General features: G+C 31.7%; 5 protein-coding genes across 5 annotated transcripts; 3 read left to right on the forward strand and 2 right to left on the reverse strand.

Moving 5' to 3' along the window:
• The first annotated feature begins 2,033 nt into the window (after positions 1-2,033).
• On the forward strand, positions 2,034-4,779 carry LOC124537080. The gene is made up of 3 exons (XM_047113795.1): positions 2,034-2,318; positions 4,017-4,226; positions 4,378-4,779. The coding sequence occupies exons 1-3, from the start codon at positions 2,246-2,248 to the stop codon at positions 4,587-4,589; spliced, it is 495 nt and encodes a 164-aa protein (XP_046969751.1). The 5' UTR covers positions 2,034-2,245; the 3' UTR covers positions 4,590-4,779.
• A 1,487-nt stretch (positions 4,780-6,266) lies between these two features.
• On the reverse strand, positions 6,267-11,834 carry LOC124536909 (polypeptide N-acetylgalactosaminyltransferase 3-like). Its single transcript, XM_047113575.1, has 7 exons — positions 11,529-11,834; positions 11,302-11,450; positions 11,127-11,221; positions 9,742-9,922; positions 9,321-9,459; positions 8,580-8,765; positions 6,267-8,131 (listed from the first exon to the last, which is right to left on the reverse strand). Exons 1-7 carry the CDS (start codon positions 11,556-11,558, stop codon positions 7,097-7,099), a joined length of 1,815 nt encoding a protein of 604 aa, XP_046969531.1. The 5' UTR covers positions 11,559-11,834; the 3' UTR covers positions 6,267-7,096.
• A 738-nt stretch (positions 11,835-12,572) lies between these two features.
• On the forward strand, positions 12,573-23,164 carry LOC124537125 (ATP-dependent DNA/RNA helicase DHX36-like). Its single transcript, XM_047113860.1, has 12 exons — positions 12,573-12,881; positions 14,399-14,995; positions 15,074-15,243; positions 16,092-16,254; positions 16,672-16,945; positions 17,507-17,969; positions 19,136-19,366; positions 20,599-20,777; positions 21,358-21,682; positions 22,080-22,336; positions 22,444-22,624; positions 23,025-23,164. The coding sequence occupies exons 1-12, from the start codon at positions 12,723-12,725 to the stop codon at positions 23,128-23,130; spliced, it is 3,105 nt and encodes a 1,034-aa protein (XP_046969816.1). The 5' UTR covers positions 12,573-12,722; the 3' UTR covers positions 23,131-23,164.
• A 75-nt stretch (positions 23,165-23,239) lies between these two features.
• On the forward strand, positions 23,240-25,071 carry LOC124537126 (enoyl-CoA hydratase domain-containing protein 3, mitochondrial). Its single transcript, XM_047113861.1, has 7 exons — positions 23,240-23,395; positions 23,465-23,577; positions 23,645-23,780; positions 23,867-23,965; positions 24,029-24,120; positions 24,242-24,330; positions 24,406-25,071. The coding sequence occupies exons 1-7, from the start codon at positions 23,378-23,380 to the stop codon at positions 24,693-24,695; spliced, it is 837 nt and encodes a 278-aa protein (XP_046969817.1). The 5' UTR covers positions 23,240-23,377; the 3' UTR covers positions 24,696-25,071.
• Positions 24,798-27,342, reverse strand: LOC124537127 (ADP-ribosylation factor 2). The gene is made up of 4 exons (XM_047113862.1): positions 27,162-27,342; positions 26,775-27,037; positions 26,567-26,692; positions 24,798-26,486 (listed from the first exon to the last, which is right to left on the reverse strand). The coding sequence occupies exons 1-4, from the start codon at positions 27,226-27,228 to the stop codon at positions 26,400-26,402; spliced, it is 543 nt and encodes a 180-aa protein (XP_046969818.1). The 5' UTR covers positions 27,229-27,342; the 3' UTR covers positions 24,798-26,399.
• Positions 27,343-27,607: the final 265 nt, after the last annotated feature.

Here is a 27,607-nt window from a genome sequence, read left to right on the forward strand (position 1 = left end):
CGTCGCGTCCTTCCGATCCTATCGCCGAAGCGGGGTCACTGTGTCGGACATTTTGGCATTCCATTTAAGTACACAATACATATCCTAATACCAAAAACAAAGCTTAGATGCGATATACGTGTTGAATATGAACACCATAACTTTTCGCAACATTTGCCAAATGCGACATCATAATTCAAAATTAAATTGTGAAATATAACGCATTTCGAGCTTTCTATTTCACTTTTAGAGCTAGGCTTTTAGATCTTACTATTATTAGATTTGTTTGTACCACTTGATAACCCGTAGTTGCGTATATAAGCGTACTGTATGCTATCGACGTACTCACGAAACACATTAAACGGGGTAGGTTGACGTTATTTATAGATACACACATTTACATACAATGTTAAAAGGTTTTTAATTAAATTGCATTTTACCGAAAAGCAAAGGAGCCGAACGAACTCGTTGCGCTAATCAAGGGCGGTAGCTCAATCAAATGAAAGCAATAAATCTCCAAAAACCAGAAGATTCAATTACAGCGCTACCGGAAGGCAAGAAGAGTGGCAATAACAAATTGTCCAAGATAAATAAAATGATTTTAATGCGGGAGAAGCTTTAAACTCGTTTATGTTATCGCGTTTCGTTGCCGCACTTTTTGTGAAAATCTCATTTTAATGCTTTATTTAAAAATTAATTACTCCTTTTGATGTAACTGTGCCGGCAACATAATTAATATATTTGAACATGCTTTAGTGATGATGCGACGGTTGATCTGCTATATGGTGCCTATTATATGTTAGAGATTATTTTAAGTGTGAATGTTACTCAGTTAAAGTTTTGTAGATAAGACTTAATTGTAAACATTGCATTCGCCTTATTTTTTAAAATGTTTGTAGGTTGTATTAGTATTAGTATTGTCTTGTTACTTATTTACATTTAAATAATATTAAGTGTTATAGCTATTGTAAATTTATTTTTAAATAAGATTATAAATAATATACGTACGTTACACTTTTTACAGGTACGTATTACTAACCGTGTATGTCATAACAGTTTTCTGCTAAAAATTCGGCTGTCGACTGCACATTTTTGACAGCATATTATGTATTATTCATAAGCTACACATCTAGAGATGCTCTAAATAACATTTCCATCACGTGGGCAGAGAATTATTAGGGCTAGTTGCAATCCATCTTTAAATCTGCTGTAGCGTTATCTATTGGAGGCATCCAAGTCGACATGCCGACACGATGCGATGTCGCCTTTAAGACCGATCTCGACCACTATTTCGCGCTTACCACTCTGAAAATTATACAAATTTCATTCAAAACCTTATATTAAGGCAATATGGTTTAATTTCGGAGTTTACTTCTAGCACGAAATCTCGATGCGTACATACGGTCAACCCTATTTAACAAGATAGCCCGACATGACACCTCTCTCGATCGATGAAGCGTGCTGCTATTCTCCTGGTCGTTGAAAGTAATATTACACATGACGAAATTAAAATAATATAATAATTTAGTTTGACTTTTAGCAATATATTTATTTAACTACCGCGACATTTACTATGACATGAGAACGAAATTATATTTAGTGTTTACTTAAGTTAATAATACATTTTACATTAATTTTCTAAAATGTCACTTGTTTAAACTTTATTAAGTGACTTTTAATTCGATATTAATTTCGATCATAACATCTTAATTAGTGTCTAATTATTATGAAATGTTAATGATACGTGAAACATTACAAGATGACATATATTTATTTATTTATTTATTTATTTGCCAAACGTATATGTGAAACGTGTGTGTGATCCATGCATAATGGTAACATTTATAGCATAAAATGTACAAACTCATGTATTTCCTATCATGTCTTAGAAGTATTATTAATAGGTCCTTATAATATTGTCATGGGATAAGTGACATTAAGGTAGGCATTTCTAGACGATGAAATTAGCGTATATATCTTTATAAAGCTGTGCCAAGCTTTAAGACTACGTCTCACAACCGCATCGTCGTTGAAACTATTATCGGATTAGGTCGTATAATTTATTTTCGTCTCGGACATGCCGACCGATAACGTTTTGGAAAATTCTATTTCAATTTAGATACTAGTACGGTTATCTTTGTTATACGGTAAGAACATCAAAATAATTTACTGTCCGGTGATAACAACACATGGAGGAGATAAAAACAATGCCATTATAGATTAGTGCGATAACCGCAACCGTACAGACGCGCTTCTAGTATTATCCATGCTCTACGCTTACTCGTATTGTTTTATAAAGATGTTGGTGTTATTTAGTTTCGCGGGACTTCTCTCACTTGGTAAGCTTTATAATCTTATTAAATTTAATTAAAAAGCGAACACTTGCAACATGTCACAAGTATTGTCGTAGTTTGACAAAACGGTTTCATCACATCCTTTTATTTCGGTCCATCGTTACGAATTAACAAGGTCTGCGCCCGCGCCTCGCAGTACACAATGGACTCGACACATCTCGCTTCGCAACTACCGCTTAATAAATATTTATTCTATTCACTGTTGACAATCATATTTACATTGTTACAATACCAGGCGCGTCCTGTCACAGGCGAAAAGCGTAGGTCGAAGTATTTGTTATGAGCATCATTGGTTTCGAATGTAGGTTAGTGTTACGCGATAAGCGACTATATCAAAGTTTATATTCTGATTATGATATAAATTAAAAACAATTAGAAGTATACACGTAATAGATTATAAACAATAAATTGAAAGCTTGTATTAAAAAAAATGTATTTTTTACAATGTTGCCAATATACTAAGATGATCCAAAGTCGGTCTTCTTCTTCTGAAAACTTTAGTAAGCATTTGTTCATTTTCACAAAAAAGATATAGAATATTATCATAAAGTAATTATGTATATTTACATTTGTCTCGAAAATGTAGTATAAAAAATTAATAGTCTACTAAAATCAGATGTGTATAATATTTAATTTTATGTTTCTAACAAATAAATATCAAAGTAAAGTCTAATTAATCAAAATACGTTAAAAGCCCTATAAATCAGTGTGTACTGATAAATGTTATATTAAGTTACATTAGAGACCGAGATGCATGTGGTAAAACATGCACAATTATGTCAGACGCCCATCATCTACTTTCTCGGACGACCAACGGACGATCTCTTCACGCATCGGCGACTGATAGACCACCTTTACCGTTTTAGGTTTCGCTAGATTGATACAAAACTTTCGGATTCAACTTTCCAATATACTAACTACATGCATTTAAAGTCTTATAAAACATACAGTCGATATGATAGAATTATTCAAAATTCGCCTTTCTGTATGTCATATTTCTAAGTCATTTCAATAGAATTTAAAAGTAAAAGTAAATTAAAGTAGTAAAATTAAATAACACTTGTAAAATTATTACAAACGGATCATTTGTAACTAAATAAACTTTTTATGTACGTATGCTTCATATAAAATTAAAAATCGATATCGTAGACATACGTCATAAGCAGATTCCTTTCGTTTCAATAATTACTTAAGGTATGCGCGGATCAGATCGGAACGCTTGCCGATGACCGGTTAAATGGCGCGAAACGGGAGAAAATGATGTATGATTGCGGCCTTTAAAACAAACGTAAACTGCGCTTCGGAGCAATCATTACACAGCATATGCACGGCGTACGGCGATCTGTTCCGGACCAGAAGAGACTGGTGCACAATCCGATTCGACATACTACAAAAATGTCATAAGTCAAGTGTAGCAAAGTAACATGACAGGCGAATCTGTCGGACTTTCTTTTAAGCAAGGGTGTTTTAAATTACGGTAAGCACTTCGAGTTTAAGAGCGGATCAAATTAATTCGTCATGTTGACCCGAATTCTTATAGGTATTAAAATGTAACAATCTAAAATATTTTTACTCCATTTATTATTAGTAATTAAGAACAATAATCTTATCAATATCCATTAATTGAAACTTAATTCACATGGAATTGTATTTTTGAATATGTTTTGTATTGTATATTTGCAGTATCTTCCGAAAGCTGCTTCTTTCAAAGATGTTTAGGATGTCACCCACAAGAAACAATATGGCCAGGATCTTCCGTTGATTGCATGCCGTCAAACTGGGTCACAGCACAATGGTTACATAACCTTGGACATCCTCCGCCATCAACGGACTCAAAAATACCAATAGAAATGCGTTGTCTAAAAATGGTAGCAACGCCAGATGACAAATCTTGTAAGTGTTAATTCGTATCTGACTTATATTTTTATTTCAACTTCCATTTTAATTTTATATTTTTATTGGCTTTTCCATATAAATGTGAAAAAGTATTCAAAATTATTTCTAGTAATTTTTTTTATTAACATTTAGAAACGTTTTTTTTTAGTTGGCAACACTGTGGACACGTTACGGGGTTGCGTACCTAGGGCTCAGGTGGATTCAGTGTGCCTTGCATTAGTAGCCGTTGAAAGAGCTCGAGGGCACAGCGACGCGAGATGCTTCATATGCAACGGCGAAAATTGCAACTCTGCCATGAAAACTTCCTATAAATTATATGTTTTCGTTCTATCCTTACTACTATACTATGTATTAAGATGAAAATATTTAAAATTATTTTACTGAAAAAAAATATTCAAAACGATTTTTTGATTTGCAAAAACTACCAAATTATATTTGTGTTACTGTCCGTCAATGATAAATACTGGATAAAAAGAATGTGTGGTTCGAAAGAAAACAATTTTATACAAAAACCTGTAATAACTTTAATATAAGAGTTACAAAAGTGGAATATGTTTTATAAGATAAAATTAGTTAAGCACCTTGGACCAAATTAATTATCATTCCCTGTGATATATACACAACCTCTTTAGACACTACAATTATTTTCATATTAACATATCAAAAAAGTGATAAACTTTTTTATTTAAGATACCTCATAACAATGTTATAAGTGACATGACAAGTATAGAAATAATTTAATTCTGCTCTGAAGATTGCAACAAGCGTCACAGTATTTTTAGCTATATTAAACTATAGATTAATTTAATATCAGAAGCAACAGTGAACGTCATATTGTTGGAAAAATACTCACTTATACAGACCAGGAGATCATTTTATTGAGAATACATATTTTCTCATTTATTTTATTTTTTTAAATGTTTCCTAATATCAATCTTCATATACAAATAAAATTTATTTTGTAGTCGCATATTTTCTCTATGGATTAGAAAACAATCTTCAAAACAGCAAAGGATTACATATAACGTAAATTCAAGTTGTTTCTTAAAATCATTAATTTTGTTTTTAATTACACTTAAAATTAATTATCGTGAGATTCTTAATACAGATATACATAGACTAGATGTTATAACGTTAATATACGTGAACCATTCCTTATATATGTATATATATAGAGATTATTTTTTTAATACATCAGTTTATTTAATGAGTATTGCAATAAATATTCCTTATCATGTTACATTATAACGCAACATAAACATGAAAAATAATACTATAAATGTTAAATTCTTAACGTTGCAACTTATTTTTTACAACACTATATAATAAGCATTGAATATGCAAATACAGGTGCACTCTTAATCCCTCACTATAATTAATGCTTTCCGAGATATAGGAGTGTACAAAATTTCAACTTACAGAGTCCGGAATGCACAGAAAACTTATCCGCGGAAAGACCGAAAAATAATATCAATCTCGTGATCTATGACCTTTATAAATTAACCAACGAGGCAGTTGAAACGATTAAAATACATATAACAAATTAAAATATTGGCATAAATATTTTCTTATCAAAACATTATAGAAATATATATGAATAAAATCACAGATTACAATAAAATCAATACATAATAGATATAATAATATGTAATAAGTACATAATATTCAAAATATGTAGAGCTATTATACAAAAATGTAGATGTAATTAAGTATCGGCGTGCATTAGAATGGGTGACGTTTGGGCTTAGTTTAAGAAACGCGTCAATACGATATACAAAACAATGTGATCTAATTTTTTTATTATAAATTAACAAGTACTATTTGTCTGTCTTTACTTTTAGATGCCTCACGCACACTGAAACGTTTTGTAAGCATGAGTGTCACTCACTAACACAGATGCACAACGATAATTTAACGCAGAGATGCAAGCCTTCTTTAGTAAATAGATCTATAACAATTTGTCAAAGCAGTACTTTACAAAAACAAAAAAAAATCAAAATAAAATTTTAAAGAATTATATGAATGAAATCCTTAACACGTTCCAATATATCGTTATAGTATAAATTACGCAATCCACTCCAAGTAAATCCACGTTACCATATCAATCAATAAAGTGATTAAAAAAATCTTCATTGGCAATTAAACTTAGAAAAACATTTAATTGAGTATTCCCAAATATACTGTATGGCAGTTTTAACCCAAATCTATTTTCGATTTAAGCTTGTGATTAATCATTAATTAATAACAATACTTATTTAAGAACAAACAAATTAAATGCAATATCGATAAAATGATACTTAATGTCTTTTACAATATAAAAATCCTAACATAAACATGATTATTGACTATAGTATAAAAATAGCAATACCATATTATTTTTAATATTATTATCTAAAATGACCAAAAAGGTCTTAAATAAATACGCTACAAAAGTGATTTCATAAATAATATTAATACTTAGTTTTTTTTATAAAATAAAAGTAATTGCCAGTAATACCTCACTCATTGAGTTAAAAATTATTTAAAAAATCATATTTTCTATATTAACTACTGTTTCATACTGTCTATACCAATTAGTATAAACAATTCTATAACAAAATCATTAATATCGTATCGATTTTAAAAATTTGCAAGTATATGCAATTCCGATAATGATACGATATATTTGGTACCACTAAAAACAATGGAATTTTGTACAAAAAAACTAAGAAAATCGCACATATTTAAGATTCAAAATACCTCCCTTTTTATTCACTACGGAACCATAAAAATTGTTATCACTTTAAAAATATGAGTTAAGATTTCAAAATAAATATTGTATAAACTTAACATTTGTACGAGTATTTTTACTTACGAATATCACATTTTTAACGCCAAGGCACTCGTTCAAAATGCCATATTTGTCTGTCGTCGTTTAGACATCTCTTAGCTGTCAAAGGGTCACCGACACCGTCCTGACTGTCACCATTAACTAATGTCAAACAAAGTCCATCTAATGTCTTTAATCTCGGACCTTTTTGTTGCCAAATCTGTTTTATGTTCTCTATACAAGTTTTCCAAACTGCTCTCCCATTCCCTTGCTCTAAACATAATCCTTCGTCGGCCATCACTTTCCCCTCAACGGTGTACACTAGTAATCTATCTAGATCGAGATCACTTCCACAACTTATACTCGAAGCGGGACCCCCGAGGCCAGGGGTCCCTGCAGTGACTCCGATGCAACCACCCTTATCATTGCGTATTCTTCCAAACCACCTTTCGTCGGTTGGGAAAAAATGCTGCGGCCACACATTCTCCAAATACCACTTGAAGTTTTTGCAATGTAAATTCTTTCGAATCTCAAGTCTATCGCCCACACTTTGAGTGTCGCGTATTGCGGCAACTGACGGGTTAAATTTAAAGAAAAAATCGGCCCATTCGTCCATCCAAACGCTCGCAGCTCGGGCGAGATTCGAATTGAGAACTTTCGCAACACCACCGGGATATTTGTAGGGACTATGCCTTCGAAATATGTGACCGACCCGGGAACAGGGTGTTATTTCGACTCTCGCTCCGCACTGCCAAGCTCGCCAGGATAATTCTAGGTTTTCTGCTCCCCATATAACCATACCCTCATCATATCCTCCCAAGCGCCAAAACAAACTCTTTCTCACAGCGAAAAGACCGCCCGCCATCGCTGGGGTTGGATAAGGTTTAGAAGGATTTTTAGACTTGTTTATCATTACCTCATTGCTAGGCATCAGCCAACGGAAGTGAAGGCGCCAACTAAATGCTCCCCAATGAGCGTCGATGCTTTTTGTGTATGCTAATGTATCGTCGGAGAGGAGATCAATATGCGGGCAAATGAAAACGTCGTCACTTCCTGCTCTATCTAAGAGCGGCTCAATCCAACCTTTGGTGACCTGCAAAAGACAAAAAAAAGATTAATTTAGATCAGCGGTCGACAACCTTTTGGTAGGCAAGGGCCACAATGTGGCAAAATAAAGTATAGGCGGGCCGCAGTCATGAATTTAACCTTAGAAGCCCAGTATACCTATGCATTATTAGTATTAATTAGTCATATTCCATAGAAAAAAGAAAAATTCTATTGAAAATTGTTAAAAGATAAAGAATTTAATTAAGGGCTTAGAAAAATAAAAGAAATTACGGCTACAAACGACTTAAATAAGAAACTGACTTTACACAAATTTTAGTGTGATATCTGAGGTTGCATTTGAGACGCTATTTGTATGTTTAATATATTTGTCAACTTTTTTACAAAACATTCACGGGCCGCAAGGAAGATGTGTAGATAATTAAACTATTAGTTGAAATCATGACAATGTTAAATTTAAATGTCAGTTTACTTGCCTCACAATGTGCATCCAAGAAAAGTAAAACATCTCCCACAGCAATTCTGGCGCCCATTAGTCTTGCTCCAACTAATCCGGTTCGATTATGACTCCTCAATATTTTTACGTTATTCAAGCTTTCAATTGCATCTTCTAATTCTTTGCCTAAATACTTGCGGTCGCTGGCGTCATCTACTAAAATAATCTAAAATAAAATTTTAAAATTATATTTATTGTTCCATTCTTTGATTATTTATATCCAGATAGCCAAATATGAAAAATCTTCGAATATAATACTAGCCAACAGTTGGCCACTAAGTACACGGACACAGGTATGTACACATAATGACATTATCTAGATATATAAACAGTGTTAGTCTGCCCTCTCGATATTTCCTGATGTTTTATCATTTATAAGAACAATTTCATGTATGGCAAAAATGTGTATGAAGATATTGAAAAATTTTAAACAGTAATTAATTATAAATAACTATTTTTTTACTAAAACTAGTTCCACAAATTACTTTATTACAATTTTTCTTTACGAGAAACGTAGGCGTAGCACATGAAACTATGAAGACAGCGGAGCAGAAATAGGAAAGAGCTTATCCTGCTCGGCCATCTTCGTCAGGTTGTGTGTGAAAAATCCACATAACTCAATACTACAAAACCACATAGTGGATTAAATATAAACCATCAGAAACCCACATAGCTCTATTAATTTAAGAGGAGTTCAATCTGAAAGTGAATCAATACTTGCCTCTTTTAATAGTACTGTTGGAGTTCTTAATAATACGGACATCACAGTTCTCATAAGAGTAGACCAAGCTTCATTGTGGAAGACTATAATTACACTCGCTGTTGGAAGATTCTCCAAGTCATATTCAACTCTTCTGCAACTGTCAGCAGGAAATTCATTTACATAGGACTAGGTCTTAAGTGATTAGTAAATCTTACAAAATCCTAGGTTCAGCTAATAAAAAGAATTTGAGTTTTTCTATCATAAAATAGGGTACATACAAAATCATTAACAATTATACAAATTTCCTATGTCCTAATCTTTTTGCCTTTGATTATTCTATTTTTTTAATTATGTATATGCAGTAAACAAAGAGTTAAATAAGACAAATTAATACAAATGTAAGAATAATATAAAAACAATATAATAAAATACTTCTCACCTTTCACTACGCATATCTGGAAGACTTCTGTTTATTGAGATTCTATCACTTACAACAATATTGTATGAATGCAGCGAGTACAGGTCCCGGGCTGATATTATCTCTCTCTGTAATAATTGCACAGGCCTTCCCCCCTCTCCTGCCCCTTTTATTGGAGCATAATGGTTGGTATTGATCACTTCTGAAAATATGTAAATTAAATAGATTTAACAAAATTATAAGTATTTAAGACCTGAATTATAAGCGAGCATGACCGTAAGATGACGGTAGAAACTTGTTATATTTTAACCAATAATTTTGTTCAGATTTACTTCATAATTTGGTTATGTTCAAATTAAATAGTTTATAAGAACTGTCAAACAACATGACATTCAAGGTAATAGCCAATTGACTGGTTTTTAAAATCCATTTTACATTATTTAGTAGAAGTTAAGGTAACCAGTAAAAGTTGTGTTTTTTATTTCTAGTACATCTTTGCCGAAAAAAATCATATTAAAAATTTCATATTTAAATAGCGCGCAAAAACGCTACTTGGACAATATGGCGCTGCAATGGGGTCGGTGATGTCACTATCCTGTATTTTAATCTTTGATACATATAGTAGAAAAGCAAAGTTTACAAGAAAGTGACTTCAACAAAGCCCGGCAGATCAGGAGAGTTTTGTGTCTTGTGACAAACGTTTAAAAATATACATTTTTCTTTACGGATTTTTGAATAAATTAAGTATATATTTTCAACTTTTGGTAGTAAATAACAGTTTTTAAACTCATAATATACACTGATTACAATAATTCGCAATTTTTTTTTCGCATTGTCAAATAGCCTATATTTACCATATTTTTAAACAAATATTTGTTCATATACTAAATCACACAATCAAATAAATTTTTTTTTGTTACTATAGCATTGAAATGTGTTATTTACCCTTGAAATCACAAAAGGTTTGAGTATAAAACAAACATTTGCATAATAAAAGAATGAAACAGAACAGTGGATTATTCAACTGACTCATAAGATTATATATATATTCCAGTGGTTTTTTACTCTATATATCTATATGTATTTACTGATAAATTATCATTGTTTAATAGTATATGTGAAAAGTTTTTTTTTTCATTTAGTAATTTGAAAACTTGTCATTCATGTAAGACAAAAATAATAGATACTCCTATTGTTCACATATATTAACCATCATAAAATATTCTACTATGTACTTAGCATTGTTGATATGGTTTAAATAATGAGTAAGCTAATGTAACTACAGTCCCTATGAACATTTTAGTTCTCATGGTTAATGGCACATTAACAATAAAAGATGGTTAATATTCTGAAGATTTTAATGACTATTAGCCATGTTGATATTAACTTATAATAACTGAAAGTACCTTGAGATAAATTCCCTCCAGAGTTTCCACCAACATAATGACCTACAATAACTCGCATCCCCATTTTATCCACATAATCTTTTTCATAACGCAAACTGAAATATAAAAAATTATACTTAAAAAAATATTTAATAATAAATGAATAATATACATACCTACTAATAGCAAAACTTACCTCTTATACCATGGATCTTTATTTCTGCTTTTGATTGTATTATACAATTCTAAGCTTACGTAAAACATTGCATTTATCAAAAATATTAATATAACAACTAGACTAGCAATTTTCTTTTTCCGACCTCTGCACATCAGTGAACGTATATGCTGTAAATAATCAGTAAAATAAAATTCTTATAATAATCTAATAATCAACAGGACTCGCGACAAAATTTATATACTTACTTTCTTTATAACCATTGTAAATTCAAACATATATTTAAGTCATATATAATTACTATTTAAAACTATACATGATACTTATGATGGCTGTCACCATTGTTTTTAAGTATTGAAATGTTCTATTTAATAACAGAAGGTTCTGCATTCAACATTTAGTAGGTATAATATTTACTATTGTCTTTACTTTCGAGATTCGACCTCATCAAAAACTACCCTTATCATTTCTTAATATTGTAATTTTTATGTGAGCTAAATATCACTTATTTACTATATTACTCTTTGATAGATAATTTGCATTTTGCAGTTACTTCTTAACTGTCAAGTTATTAGGGATGGGATAATTCCAACTATTTATATGTTGGAATAGTTCTATTGTATAACAACAAATGTAATAACAAATTAACAAAAGCTTATAAAAATAAGATAGCAAACAATTTTAGGCTAATCCAAGAATATTAAAAAAAAAAACGACATTGAATTACCGATTTCTTTGGTCGAAATCTTAAATAACCGATCAAAAATCCTGATGAGTGCTGAATCAATCAAAATCTAAATAAACTTTATTCGAGAGATTTTACAAGCACTTTCGAATCGTCATTTTACAATTAAGTGAAGCTACGTGCAATAAAGTGCAGCGTTACCCCAAAGTAATATGCCATATGACATAATACTGTGAAAATAACCAAAATATACTAGACGAGCGGTATTAACGTCAGTCTAACTTCTCTAACCGTGTATGCACTATGCTGCGGAGCTGAGTCTGCGGAGCGGATGTTATCAATATGTAATTTCAAATTGGTCTGAATAATATTTTACCGGTTGTAGAGAGGGATACAAAATATTTCGGTCTCATTATATACGAATATTATATAATAAAAATATTTGATTAAGTAAAAATTGTAAAAAAAGTACGGTTTATACGATATACGGTTATACGATAATTTCAGAAACGCTTACGCAGCTCAGCCCTGCAGAAAATTGAATGTCAAAACTTTCAGAAAATAATTATGACATATACTGTCACATAGTTATCAATCAGTATCACCATTCACCGGTACTGAGACTTGAGAGTTATGCTTATCTTTTAGATTTAAATATTGATTCTTAAAAAATAGCAAACGATAGAATCTAGAGTATTAAAAAAAAAATCTCAATTCATTGAGTATTCAACCCATTGTCTATGTTTATAAATACATAATGTCTCGCGGTTATAACAACTGGTCCAGGCCCAGAGGATCAAGAGGAAGACAATGGGGTGGTCAAAGACAGAGAATGTTTCCTCCCGGTTTACGAGGTGCAGAGATTGGAATGTATTTCAGAGGACTTCAAGTGAAGAAACAGAAAAAGGAGATAGTGGTAAATATTTTTATTACACCCAATTATGTTACTATTTATTATAATATTTTTAACAATCATCGTAATATTATAAATAGTTAGGTTTCTACTATAATAAAAAAAAACAATATTACAGAAATTATCGGCAATTTACATGAGGTGCTTATGGTACAAATAAGTTATGCGGTATCCCTATACATTATTTATTTTCTATGATAAAGCATAAAATATGCAAAATTATATTTAAATAATTCATAACTATAATAGCACAAAAGCCTTAGGCTAATCTGACTGTGTGTTTGGTTCTCCGAATCTAATTTCAAATCAGTTATCTGATATTCTTTCGATGCATGTGTGCTAACCACTCAACTAAATAACAAAAAATATTTCATATATTATTAATAAAATATTTGGTGGTATGATTTTGGTTTTATACATTGAACAATATCACCACTGCCTGTATCATTTTTAAACTTGGCTTGCATTTTCGTTTATTTTATTATTTGTGTGATTGCTTTTACTTTTTTATTCATTTCCTATCAATATTCGTCATATATTCTATTTTTTTAGATTATAATCAAATTATATTTAATCTTTTTGCTGATAAGAACATATATCACAAAGCAATTAAAAAAACAATGATAAAATATTATATTTAAAAAGTCAAATTACTTAACTTAAATTACACTGTATATTACATATGTGGTGATAGGACTGTATAAAACCTGGCCTAGATAGGTAGGTAACCCAAAAATTAATCATAGAAGCATTGCAGTTTCTTATTGATTGGTTATATTAGGAATGGTTTAAATTTCTTTGAGTTTCTATAACTTAGCACAAGGTCTCTTTTCTTAGCACATTTGCTTATTAAAAAAGCAAGCAAGATCTTAAGCTCTTAAGCTAGTGAAAAATATGAGCGGGAGTGTTTTTTTTAACAGAAATTTGTGGTTAGTGTGTTGAATTATTTGTTTTTGAACAAGCTCATATTTTTTACTTGTAATAATAGTGTGCACATCACATCACAATTTCTAGAAAGTAACACTAAATAAAACGAACATATATATTTTTATGGACATGTATTACAGTATCGAGCATATATAGAGAAGTAAAACTCACTGACCTTTTTTTTTCAATTTCTTTCAAGTGACTTTTAAACCCCCTTTTCAAGCAGGATAAAGATCCTATTTATAACAAATTGAAATGCCGCAAGACAATTATTTTGTGAAAGTAACTATAGTAGACCAGTTACACACTACCCACATCAGTTACATTTAAATTTTTTAAACTTACAATTTTTTTGAGAGTAAAGTTTGATTACATGTTCTTTGATTATAATGCTCATACTATCTTTGCCAACACTTGTGGATTCCGATCGTCGCCCAATCATTTAATGAAAGAAAACTCGAATTAATTACCTTTTGAAGTAAATATGTGTAATTAAATTATATTCAAAGGACATTGATTTTAATATTATTTAATGGTTAATATAAGGTATCATCACTCAATAATTATTTACTTATAAATCGTGCTTGTTACAGATAAACCTAAAAATACCGAGGTCGGTATTAAATACCGTGGACACAAATCTTAAGTCAATAGCAAAAATTGCTGCTCGCCAGAATATTTTTTTACCTCAAATTAGGAAATCAGACAGTTTCAAAAATAATACAAAAATCAAAGAAATAAAAACTGCAGTATCTGATGAATCGTCTGCAGATGAATGTAATGAAGATAATGAACAAAAGGCTGGTCCTTCTAGAGTTACAGATTTTATTCCAGTCAAGCAGGAAGTAGAAAGTGATTACGGTTCTAAAACAAAAATTAGTTCTTTAAGACCACTAAGTAATTATAAATATGGTTACGATGATATTATAACTGGATCGTTTGATGAGAAACTGGACGAATGCCTAGCGAAAGGAATTAGTATTAATTCAGTAAATTCTGACACTGCGAGTATTAATACGGCATTATTTGTTGAATATGAAGACATGATAGAAAAAAGTAGTTATAAAAGTATGTTGACGTTCCGAGAGAAATTACCAACTTATATCAAAGCAAAGGAGGTATTGAATGCAATTCGAAACAACCAAGTAATTGTTATCAGTGGGGAAACAGGTTGCGGGAAGTCAACTCAAGTATGTAGCTTAAACATTTATATCTCTGATAATTATATTCCGGTACATTAGTTGTAAAAACTGATTAATATAATTCAGGTACCTCAACTAATATTAGATGAAGCAATATGTGCCAAACGAGGTGCCAATGTGAAAATTTTAGTTACACAGCCGAGGCGCATAGCCGCGTCGTCCTTAGCTATCAGAGTTGCCAAAGAAAGAGGCGAGAGCCTCGGTAATTCAGTAGGTTATGCAGTAAAATTGGAAAAGTAAGTTTAAAATTAACAAAAACTTCAAAAAAAACTTTTTGTAACTGTAACTTGATATCATGTATGAATAACGAGAAAATTGTATAATAGTGTTATTTTCATATGTTTGCTGGAAAAATAGTTATTTCGAATTATTTAGTTGATTAATATTTTAACTTGTGTATATAGTCAAAATTCTTATTCTCTGAACAAATGATAAAGACAAAATGGTTTTAAAAGCAGCCAATAATAATGAAAATAAAAGCCATAAAAAGATAAAACTTTAATTTAATTTAAAGATTTTGTTTATATTTATTTGGATCATAAAACTTTATTTATCCTAATTCTTTTGTATTTTGCACATACATATATTTTTATTTGCGAAAGAGATATTTATTTTTTTTGGTAATCACCACTAGTTTTCGCGTTTTAACATAATAAATTAAGAACTTCCGTACAAACTTTTATCTCTAAGGTTACCCTAATAGATCCTGAAAAAATGCTGTAGGAATAGTTATATCTTCATAACAAGCAACCTAAACACCGATTACCATAATTCTTACATAAAAAATTATGAACCAAATAGGTAACACCGTCTATTCAAAAGCGCTGTAACAACTGTCTAACTCATAAGACTAAATGCCGACTTAATTTTAAATACATACTAAAATACACTTCAATTTGACCATGTTAGCCAATGATGGATGTGCAAAAATAAAGACTATCAGAACCCATAAAAACTGTAATCCATTTTGTAAAATCATGTTTTTGTGCTGACGAATGATTAGGGCTGTGCGTTTATATAATTCAGGTTTATTAATTAACATTCAAAATATATAACTTCCTAAATTTATAATTGCAAATTTCAGGGTCGAGGAAAGATCTCGTGGGAGTATTCAGTATTGTACTACAGGTATACTTTTAGCTGAATTGGAAGTGAACCAGGGCTTATCTGAGTATAGTCACATTATATTAGATGAAGTGCACGAAAGAGATGTACACGTAGACTTGTCTATGTGTATGCTGAAACAAGTAATGAACATTTTATTAACTTAATGCTTCTTCCATATAACTAAAACCTCCTTTTTGTTAAGGTTATAGATATCTACATATACAACAACAACAGCCTGTAAATTCCCAGTGCTTGGCTAAAGGCCTCCTCTCCCTTTGAGGAGAAGGTTTAGAACATATTCCACCACGCTGTTCCAATGCGGGTTGGTGGAATGCACATGTGGCAGAATTTCTATGAAATTTGTCACATGCAGGTTTCCTCACGATGTTTTCCTTCACCGCTGAGCACGAGATGAATTATAATTTATAAAGACAAATTAAGGACATGAATCAGCGGTGCTTGCCTGGGTTTGAACCCGCCATGATCGGTTAAGATACGCGCGTTCTAACCACTGTGCCATCTCGACTCTATCTACATATAAGAAAATATTTTTTTAGGTTCTACAAAAGCGTAAAGATTTGAAACTTATTCTTATGAGCGCGACGCTCGACGCCGAAAGTTTGTCGGGCTATTTCGACAATTGCCCTCTAATGCATATAGAAGGGCTAGCATATCCAGTTCAAGATATTTATTTAGAAGATATATTAGAATTCACTAGATTCAAATTACCACCAGAAAAAGTCAAGCAACAACAACCGAAATGGATGAAACACAGGAGAAATAGAAAGGCTGATGAAATGGAAAAGGATATAAAATACAAAGCCGAAATTGGTAGGCTGTTTAATAATAATTACGAATTTATTGTTATTTATCATTGTTTTATTGTAATTGGTAATTCAGGTAGTTTTCTTTTAAAAACGAATATTTTCCCCCATGATGAAATAAAATATTTAAAACAATCCAAAGTTTGTCTCGAGCTCCATGATTACAAATCAATGACTGCGTAGGACCAATGACCAATTTTTAATAAAGTATAAGTACGACACAAATTAGATGTAGCATCGGTAAATGCAATGGAATAAAAATAAAACCGATTACTGCCGATTTACGCAACCAATAGAAATAGCTCCCTATCGCGCCATTCAACGCTATTCGTCGCTATAGATTCTCGCGTCAGAGAAAGCAAGTGCATGTAAATCCACGCGTTAAATTGACGAATATATTAGGTCATATGATATTACAAGTTATTACGTTTGTGCAAAGATCGTATTTGCGTGAGAAATAAATATTGATAATTTGGGATAGCGTACTCAATTCGGATGTGATCGGTTTTACGAATTTTGCCGATGCGACATCTAAGTTGTGTCGTACTAAACGTTTTACTGTTTGCAGGTCAATGGTTAGAATCAAAGAAGAAACATTTGAGCCACGATGTCTATAGAACTCTCCAAGATTCTAGAATTGAAGATTTAAATTTGGAATTGATCGTGGAGCTTCTGATTTACATATGCAAAGGAAAAGAAGGAGCGATATTAGTGTTTCTACCAGGTATTGGTGATATCACTAAGCTCATGAGATTAATGGATGAGAGTAAATGTTTTCCCCGTTCGTTTCATGAAATATATCCCCTACATTCAAAGTTACCAACGCTAGAACAGCACAGAATATTCGAGAAACCAAAGGGAAATATCAGGAAAATTATAATAGCGACTAACATTGCCGAGACGTCGATAACGATTGATGATATCGTGTATGTGGTGGATTGTGGCAAGATTAAAATGAGCGGTCTGAATATTGAACAGAATGTATCGACACTCAAAACCGAATGGATTTCTCAAGCCAATCTGCGACAGAGGTAATTTTATTTTATTTATAATATTCATATTTCGGTTTTGACATTCAATAATATTCAAATATGAATTACAATAAGAATGCAGAGCACAAAATATATAGTCGATATACACTAAAACAAAGCTTGTAGTAGCACTTCAACGAGTTTTCACACTAGCAAAACAATGTGTAGCTGGAATAAACTAATCTGGGTAATATTCCCCAGATTAACGCCATCAAATCAAAAATCTTAAAAAATCAAACAACAACAACAACAGTCTGTAAATTCCCACTGCTGGGCTAAAGGCCTCCTCTCACTTTGAGGAGAAGGTTTGGAACATATTCCACCACGCTGTTCCAATGCGGGTTGATGGAATACACATGTGGCAGAATTTCTATGAAATTTGTCACATGCAGGTTTCCTCACGATGTTTTCCTTCACCGCTGAGCACGATGCATTATAAAGACAAATTAAGCACATGAATCAGCGGTACTTGCCTGGGTTTGAACCCGCAATCATCGGTTAAGATGCACGCGTTCTAACCACTGGGCCACTCTGCTCAAAAAATGTAACGATTGTGTTGAATAATTAAATTTATTCTTAGATGATGATTTAATTTGATAATTAAATCATCACCACCAGACAGATTAAAATACATATACGAAAAAATAGAACGTAAATACAATTGCTAAAAAAGTCCTGCTGAGTTTCTTTCGCCCGTTCTTCGTAGTTCTGGGGTGTTTCTTTCCGAATAGGTGGTAAATGTTATATTGAATAAAGATATTTGTCTTTGCCTTTTTAAAAAATAATTTTATAATAAATCTATTATTATTATTATTAATTTTTGTTTAGATGGTTAATGCTTTAATATTTATTTTCTAATTATTAATTATTAATATTTCTTGATTAATTAATAGTTTAGTGGAATTGTTATATGTATTTGTTTTCACTTAAAAATATTTTATAAAATATGTGTATTGTAATGTTATAAGTGCATGCCGAGACTACCTGTAATTAGTAGAATATTTTCCTTGATTCAAGTTGTTATATTGAACGTATTCAATGTGTTATTGTATCTACTGTTGGTGGTCCTAAGTAAATAAATATTATAAATAAATAATAGTAATAATAATTACAATGCAGCAAAAAGAAAATCGGGTATTGTAATTAACTTCTATGTTTTTACACAGACGAGGTCGCGCTGGCCGTTGCCAGCCGGGTATATGTTACCATTTACTAACATCGTTCCGAGCACAAAAAATCGAAGAAAGACTCCTACCAGAACTACAGAGGAGCAACCTACTGGAACCGGTACTGATGATTAAGAAGCTTCGGCTAGGATTGGCAGCGGACGCCTTGAAGTTAGTGCCATCACCCCCCGCCGAAACGACGATCCAGTGGGCAGTGAAACATTTGCAAAAGTTAGTAGACTCCGAAAATATAAACGTTATTACAAAACAATAAAACTGCCTTACCGTATAATATGCCTATATATATAAGCAGTAGACTCACCTTTGTAGTAGTACTTTATCTAGTATATTTTAAGCTGTATATATTAATCAGGTGGTCTATAATTACTACAAAAAAAACATGAAATTCGCCAAAAAAAGCAGCACAACTAGGCAGCGTGTAACACGCGCACTTATTTTGACAGGTTGGTCGCCGCAAAGCCGAACGTAAATACAAAAAAAAAAAAAAACAGTAAATGTGAGACAACATCACATAAATATGAGACAACATCACATACATTACTCTGATCCCAATGTAAGTAGCTAAAGCACTTGTGTTATGGAAAATCAGAAGTAACGACGGTAAAACAAACACCCAGACCCAAGACAACATAGAAAAGTAATGATAATCTATATCGACTCGGCCGGGATTCGAACCCGGGACCTCGGAGTGGCGTACCCTTGAAAACCGGTGTACTCACCACTCGACCACGGAGGTCGGATAACATAATTAAAAAATATGTCCCTAACAGTACACAATGTTATTTATAATATTACAAATCGCTTAAATTCAGACCGATGGGCCACGTTGACCAATCCGAAGGGATACCGGAACATATTTTATTGCACAAGTGTGCGTAAACACACTCTCTTAGTTTGGGCGCGGGACCAACAGCTGTTCATGCTTTCCGAGGCATGGGAACATATAAATGTGAAAGTAACTCTGTCGCTCTTTCACGACCGCTTTTAAAACGCTGAACCGAATTTGATGAAATTTGGTATGAACTTGGTGGTAGGGCTTTGTGCAAGCCCGTCTGGGTAGGTACCACCCACTCATCAGTTATTCTACCGCCAAATAACAGTACTCAGTATTGTTGTGTTTCGGTTTGAAGGGTGAGTGAGCCAGTGTAACTACGGGCACAAGGGACATAACATCTCAGTTCCCAAGGTTGGTGGCACATTGACGATGTAAGGAATAGTTAATATTTCTTACAGCGTCATTGTCTATGGGTGATGGTGAGCACTTACCATCAGGTGGCCCATATGCTCTTCCGCCAACCATAAAAAAAAAGAAGCAAACTGGAACTCTAAGAAAGGACATAGCTACTTTTTAACGGCTCATCCTGGGATTTTGATTAGACAGTTGAGAAAAACGAGACGATATATAAATTAAATTGCACATTGTCTGTTTTGTCCTTTTGTAGATGCGGTGCTTTGGATGACAGTGAAACGTTGACAGCTCTGGGCTGGCATTTGGCTCGTTTGCCCGTGCACCCGGCTGCGGGGAAACTATTGCTCTTTGGAGCCCTCTTCGGTTGTCTCGATCGAGCCGCCAGCGTCGCTGCAGTGTGGGGATTTAAAGACCCCTTCCTGCTTGTTATTGGTAAACTTCCATCTCGCATTATATATATAATAAATAAATATGAGACAACATCACATACATTACTCTGATCCCAATGTAAGTAGCTGAAGCACTTGTGTTATGGAAATCAGAAGTACGGTACCACAAACACCCAGACCCAAGACAACATAGAAAAATAATGATAATCTATATCGACTCGGCCGTGAATCGAACCCGGGACCTCAGAGTGGCGTACCCATGAAAACCGGTGTACACACCACTCGACCATGGAGGAGGTATAATGTAATCATATAAATTGTGTATTCAGCCGAGGTGGCCAGTGGTTAGAAAGCGTGCATCTTAACTGATGATTGTGGGTTCAAAACCAGGCAAGCACCACTGAATATTCATGTGCTTAATTTGTTTTTATAATGCTCTGCGGTGAAGGAAAACATCGTGAGAAAACCTGCATTTGTCTAATTTCACACAAAATTAGTCACATGTGTATACCACCAACCCCCATTCTCCTCAAAGGGAGAAGAGCACTTAGCCCTGCAACGAAAAATACAGGCTGTTGTTGTTTGTTGTTGTTGTATTCATTACCAAATCATTTTTATTACAGGGAAAGAAAGAGAAGTGGACGCTGTGAAACGAAATATGGCACTCGGGGAACCCAGTGACCACATCGCAATATCTGAAGCGATCCTCGAATGGGAAAGCCGCTCACACTCCTCGAGGCGGTCGTTCGCATATGATAATTATCTTTCCAACAATACCTTGGAATTGCTATCCGAAATGAAGAAACAGCTGGGTAACAATCTTCATCAAATGGGATTCCTGCCATCGGGCAATATAAGATCGTCATGGGAAAATCGAAATGCTCATAACTTAAGTTTATTTAAAGCTATAGTTGCCGCGTCTCTGTACCCAAATATAGCTTATGTCAAGTGCGTACAAATAATCAATTTTTGTTTTATTTTCATGAATAGTTCATGTGTGCTATATGTCAATATGTTTTTCATTCAACTCAAAAGTGGGGTACATACTTCGAGATTTTGTCATCGAAATGTCACTTATATGGTCACTTACTTAAACTAATTTATGTCTAAAATTAATTAATTATTAATCTCTAATTTAAAATACTCAAGAATTTCACTAACATGACATTATGTAAATAATTTAATTGAATCTCAGTATATTAAAATTCAGTATAAAATAAAACTAAATCCGCATTTTTGTCAAAGTAACATGAGTGAAATACCTTATCACTTGGGCATATTTGGATCATTGCAGAAAATATATATATTATTTATTTTGATAGAATTCCAAAATTTCCTTATACAGATGGTCGAACATGAACAATATACGCAAGCCGGCACGATTCGTAGCACGCAGTCCCGAAGACGGAAAGTTATCAATACATCCAAGTAGCGTAATGGCGGGCGTTAAAGGCGGCGTACCAACCCAGATATGTAACAACCCCGGCGCTAACTGGCTCGTCTATTGGTTGAAGCAGAGGACAACTGACCTCTTCCTTTTGGATGTCACTTTGATATACACATTACCTTTGTTATTTTTCGGTGAATTTGTTGTTGAAGATGGTGAGTGCATATTTGCATCAAATTTAGATCATTCACCAGATTGTATTATGACGTAATAGGCGTTTTTCAATTAAACACACGAATACATATATCGTCTTGCTTTTTAGATACCGCTGATCCCGAGAGCTGTCTAATCTCAATATCTACTACCAAAGTCCGTTGCCAAAGAGAAAGTGCTAATAAACTTTTCGAATTACGAAGCTTTTTAGACAAAGTCTTAGCATCGAAGATTACAGATTCAAATACTCAATCACTCTATAATAATGAATTTGAAGAGCAAGTGCTCAAGTAAGTGTTTAATGATATTCCATACTTTTTTTAAATAAAACTAGTTATAACGGATTTTAATCGCGTATATTAATTATTTTGGACATCCCGACGTTTCGAGCACTTTACAGCGTTCGTGGTCACGGGTCTACCCGTAGTACCGTAGTCTACCCGTGACGTCGGGATGTCCAAAATAATTAATATACGCGATTAAAATCCGTTATAACTAGTTTTATTTAAATGTGTAATAATCGCGAAAATTTAAGACAGCATTATATTCCATACTGTTATTTTTAATTTAAACCTATTAACGTTACTATTCTAGAGTGTAATAGATTCCTATAGCAGATTATAGAAATTGTAATATAAAACTTATTTATTACCTAAGTATAAATAATCCTCATTCATCATTTTGTTTCAGTACTGTTATTCAACTGATTACAGCTGAAGATGAACAAACAGAGTATTTAGGTGACGATTTACCAGATTCAGATAATTCTGAAAGTGAAACAGAAAGGAAATGGTAGAATATATGAAATATCAATAAAACATTAATGTCAACTCGTTTCTTATTTCTCCTCAATATTTGCAATTTTTTTTAAATAGCAACACTAACTAACATCTGTGACAGTTTATTTCTGTTATCATTATTTTTGATAACAAAGGTCATTATTACTTGTTATATTGTTATTTTATCTATAAAAAAACACATAATTATTTTTTATTGTAAAGTAAAAGTTAAACATATTTGAATGCAATTGAACTAAATGCAAAATGCTGTCATTATTTGAGGTAAACCGAGATTCTTTTAATTTTTCTTAGGTTATAATAACATTTATTTAAATATCACAATTATTTCAGAGGAACATTCTTAAACCTTTTTCTATAATAAGTCGAGGTGTTCATAGCCAATATCTTATTACAAAAGAAAGTCATGGTGCTCGGGAAATAACGTTAAATCATGAAAAAACAAAGTGAGTGACTTAATTAAATAGTTTATTTTTCTTCAGATCTTTTACTTAACGATTTTTTTCTATTTAGAAATTCACTGTCACTTGCTATGATGGAGGATCTAATAACAGCTATAAATGAAAATAAAAATGACATATCTCTGAGAGCTATAATATTATCAGCAAATGGAAATGTTTTTTCTGCTGGCCATAATTTGAAAGAATTAGTAAGTAGGTTATGAATTATGAATGATTCAAATTGTTTTATATTTCAAAAATATAATGTAATTTAACTAATATAATCTCTCTTTAGCAAATGTCAGCTGGAACTGATCAACACAAACTAATATTTAATAAGGCTACAGAATTAATGAGATCTATAATTCAAAGTCCAGTACCAGTAATAGCTAAGGTGAGACAAATATATTATAGATTATGTTGTTTAATCTGTTAAAATAAAGACTTATTTTTATAGGTAAATGGATTTGCAACAGCAGCAGGTTGTCAATTAGTAGCAACCTGTGACATGATAATTTGTTCTGAGAAAAGTAAATTTTCAACTCCCGGGTAATTTGATTTATAACTATTATGAATTCATATGTACATACATAATAAATAATTTCCCTAATTTTATCATATTAGGTACACATACTGTAAAAATATAATTTTTGATTATGAATAATTTCAGAGCCAATTTTGGGATATTTTGTTCCACACCAGGCATAGCAATAGGAAGGAGTGTTCCAAAATCTAAAGCAATGTACATGTTGTTAACTGGTTGGTCTCTAATGAAATCTTAACTATATTAATGTATGATAACAAATCAATTTAAATAGAGTTAATATTTTATAGGTGAACCAATAACAGCACAGGAAGCATATGAAAGTGGTCTTGTGACCAAAGTGGTTCCAGCAGATAAATTAGATGAAGAGGTCAATAAAATTGTTGAACAAATCAAACATAAAAGTCGTAGTGTTATTTCACTCGGAAAGGAATTTTTCTACAAACAAATCAATTTAAACACACTTGATGCTTATAGATTGGGTGAAGATATTATGGTGGAAAATATTAACTCAAATGATGGTCAAGAAGGAATACAAAGTTTCGTTGAAAAGCGTAAAGCAATTTGGAGCCATAAATAATTTTAGTAACATGTATCCAAAATTTATATCTCTCTGAATGTGTTAAATATCTTGTCCTTTAAGCAATGACATGATGAAGTGGGTAATAAATAACATAATATCATTATTTACACCTATATTTATTTTCCACTAACTTAGTGTATATCCAAAGCAAGTATAAGAATGTAAGCATGATACTGTCACATACACATGAGAACATTTTTTGGCCAAAACATTTTCCATTATATACACCATGTATACTTAAAATTAAAAAAAAAACATTGAATGTTAATTCTTTTAAAGGTCCAATACATAATCAAATCTTATACTCTTAATTTGAAATATAAACTTTACTGTTTATAAAAGATAAAATAAAACTGAATTAATAATTATTGTCTTCCGTATTTTATTTTTAAAATACCTACTATTTCTGGATTAAACTTAGATTGACTAAACCCAAATTTCCAATTACCAGGAATCTTTCACACTGGTCAAAAGCATGAAAATAGGTACCAAAAGAGGAATTTTACTTTTTTAAACTGATATACTATAATTATAATCTTTACACATTTTTTTAAATATATTCTACAACATTTATAAATAGCAAAACTTAAGTTTTGTGCATAATCTTTCTTCACTAACTTGTTAATACTTGAATAAACAATAAATTATTAATTCATATACCTTATCTTGATTTAAAAATTAATTATCAGATAGTTGGTAATACATTAACACTAACTAAATATGATATAATAAAATTCGTGCAAAGTAATCCTAAAATAACATTTTATAATAATTAATAGTAAACATCAAGGGTGTCTGCTATTTTGCTAACTATTTTATCTTTCATAACATTAAGATACATAGACATAACATTATACACATTATCATAATTTTTTTAATGAATTTAAATGCTTGATGTTTGGTTTGTTAAATATAAATACAATTCTTGTAAGCCAATCTTAAATTAAGTACAGGATAAATAGAGTCTATAGACAATAATATTGGAATGCGAATGGTTTAAATAAAATAATTATAATATTTCATAATGATTATAAACTTTTAAAATACTATTTAAAAAAGTTATGATGCAAATCTGAGGCATGGTGAACAATGAAGAATCATTAATCTGGGTTGCATTTTATATACTTCTTTCAAAAACTTTAAATTATAAAAAAATTACTAAGCCATCAAAACTCCAGTCATTATAGACAATAATATTTTATTATCAAAGGTATTAAATATACACCTTAGTTTAATTAAATATATAAGATGCAATCCACAATATTTAATAGCTAATAGACAATTTATACAAAACATACAGAAATAGAATTATCAGAGTATAAATCAAACTAAATTTACGTTATAGACAATTTTTTAATTAATCAAAATGTTCTAGAATTTAATATTTGTTTTAGTTTAATTAAATAGAAGTCCAACATATAGGAATATAACTGTAAGGATCTCATTATATTTTTTTTCAATTTTTTTGTATAAATTGTATTGCAACAGAATTTTAAGCTTTGAAGACATATTATGAATTTATATGAAGATTATACAATATTCAAAATCTGGCACTCACTTAATAAATATTCAAATAAAGATAAAATTTAAGTTATATTAAAAATTTAGTCTCAAATTTTTAGTTTCAACAACATTCTCAATATGGAAGGTTTGACATCTTTCTTCTGGAAAATGATGTTATTTCTCAGTAGTAAAGTTGTCTCACTTCTTTGCCAATTCATTTGATAGCCAGTCTAGTCCTTCATAAAGCCCTTGCCCTTGAGTGGCACATGTTGCTTGAATATACCACTGAAAACATAACATAACATTGATAAGAATACTGTAAAGTACCTGATAGTATTGTGTGTCATAAACAAAAAAGTACTTACGCGACGGTTCCTTAAATTGTTTAAGTTTAATGCATTGGTAAGTTCAGCTGCAGTCATAGCATTTGGCATATCTTGTTTATTGGCAAAAACTAAGATTACTGCATCATTCAATTCATCTTCCTTTAACTAAAACATCAAGAAATATTAGATGCTGTACAATATTTGTGTTTCAGGAATAATACAAGAAATATTTTAGATCTTAGCATACCATATTAGCAAGTTCATTTTCAGCTTCAGCTATTCTCTTTGTGTCACTTGAATCAACGACAAATATCAATCCTTGAGTGTTCTGGTAGTAGTGGCGCCATAGTGGCCTAATCTTGTCTTGACCGCCAACATCCCACACGGTAAAGCTAATGTTCTTGTACTCCACTGTTTCAACATTGAATCCGATAGTGGGTATGGTGGTCACAATTTCACCAAGTTTTAATTTGTAAAGTATTGTTGTTTTGCCAGCGGCATCGAGTCCCACTGTAAAATAGAAATGTTTAGATGACTAAATAAACGAATTATTGCATCAAATCTAGCCGGATAAGACAATGACTGTAATCAAAAACACTACGCAACCTTCAAGATGTTTCAAGAAATTACTTACCCATTAGAATACGCATTTGTTTTTTGCCAAAAAGCCTTGTAAAAACACTAGAAATTGTAAGACCCATAGTCACTCAAAATATCTTTTTGAATATATACAAAATGAAACAATTTTTCTTTTTATATAAATCGATGACTACTGTACGTCAGTCGGTAATCGTCAACGCGGACAACGTCACAGATATAAACTTAAATATGACACATGTCCAACATTTTTTAATATATTATATTTAATATTTTATTTTAAGAAATTAATGATAATTACATAACATTATAATGTTGCTAATTGATTGATAATATAGACTTTATTTTTAGAGCAAAAGCCCAAAAAAGAAAACCAGACCAGACATACCATTACCATAAACAAACATTTCACAAAAACTTAAAAAAAAATACAAATGTTTTTTCATGGCTAGAATGAGTTACGAGTAATAAAATATTTATGAA

The sequence above is a fragment of the Vanessa cardui genome, chromosome 17 (assembly GCF_905220365.1).
Source record: "Vanessa cardui chromosome 17, ilVanCard2.1, whole genome shotgun sequence".
Taxonomy (NCBI): domain Eukaryota; kingdom Metazoa; phylum Arthropoda; class Insecta; order Lepidoptera; family Nymphalidae; genus Vanessa; species Vanessa cardui.

What these genes read in the sequence shown, in the direction of transcription:
- LOC124537080 (XM_047113795.1), top strand. Translation starts at nt 2,246, where the DNA reads ATGCTCTACGCTTACTCGTATTGTTTTATAAAGATGTTGGTGTTATTT. An exon ending in CGCGGGACTTCTCTCACTTG is followed by an intron (nt 2,319 to 4,016) that starts GTAAGCTTTATA and finishes GTATATTTGCAG; the next exon opens with TATCTTCCGAAAGCTGCTTC. An exon ending in AACGCCAGATGACAAATCTT is followed by an intron (nt 4,227 to 4,377) that starts GTAAGTGTTAAT and finishes GTTTTTTTTTAG; the next exon opens with TTGGCAACACTGTGGACACG.
- LOC124536909 (XM_047113575.1), bottom strand. Translation starts at nt 11,558, where the DNA reads ATGTTTGAATTTACAATGGTTATAAAGAAA. An exon ending in AAAGATCCATGGTATAAGAG is followed by an intron (nt 11,222 to 11,301) that starts GTAAGTTTTGCT and finishes TTTATATTTCAG; the next exon opens with TTTGCGTTATGAAAAAGATT. An exon ending in TCTTGGATGCACATTGTGAG is followed by an intron (nt 8,132 to 8,579) that starts GCAAGTAAACTG and finishes TGTCTTTTGCAG; the next exon opens with GTCACCAAAGGTTGGATTGA.
- LOC124537125 (XM_047113860.1), top strand. Translation starts at nt 12,723, where the DNA reads ATGTCTCGCGGTTATAACAACTGGTCCAGGCCCAGAGGATCAAGAGGA. An exon ending in AACAGAAAAAGGAGATAGTG is followed by an intron (nt 12,882 to 14,398) that starts GTAAATATTTTT and finishes TGCTTGTTACAG; the next exon opens with ATAAACCTAAAAATACCGAG. An exon ending in CTATGTGTATGCTGAAACAA is followed by an intron (nt 16,255 to 16,671) that starts GTAATGAACATT and finishes ATATTTTTTTAG; the next exon opens with GTTCTACAAAAGCGTAAAGA.
- LOC124537126 (XM_047113861.1), top strand. An exon ending in CAGTACCAGTAATAGCTAAG is followed by an intron (nt 23,966 to 24,028) that starts GTGAGACAAATA and finishes TTATTTTTATAG; the next exon opens with GTAAATGGATTTGCAACAGC. An exon ending in AGTAAATTTTCAACTCCCGG is followed by an intron (nt 24,121 to 24,241) that starts GTAATTTGATTT and finishes GAATAATTTCAG; the next exon opens with AGCCAATTTTGGGATATTTT.
- LOC124537127 (XM_047113862.1), bottom strand. Translation starts at nt 27,228, where the DNA reads ATGGGTCTTACAATTTCTAGTGTTTTTACAAGGCTTTTTGGCAAAAAA. An exon ending in AAAATGAACTTGCTAATATG is followed by an intron (nt 26,693 to 26,774) that starts GTATGCTAAGAT and finishes TTGATGTTTTAG; the next exon opens with TTAAAGGAAGATGAATTGAA. An exon ending in ACAATTTAAGGAACCGTCGC is followed by an intron (nt 26,487 to 26,566) that starts GTAAGTACTTTT and finishes TTATGTTTTCAG; the next exon opens with TGGTATATTCAAGCAACATG.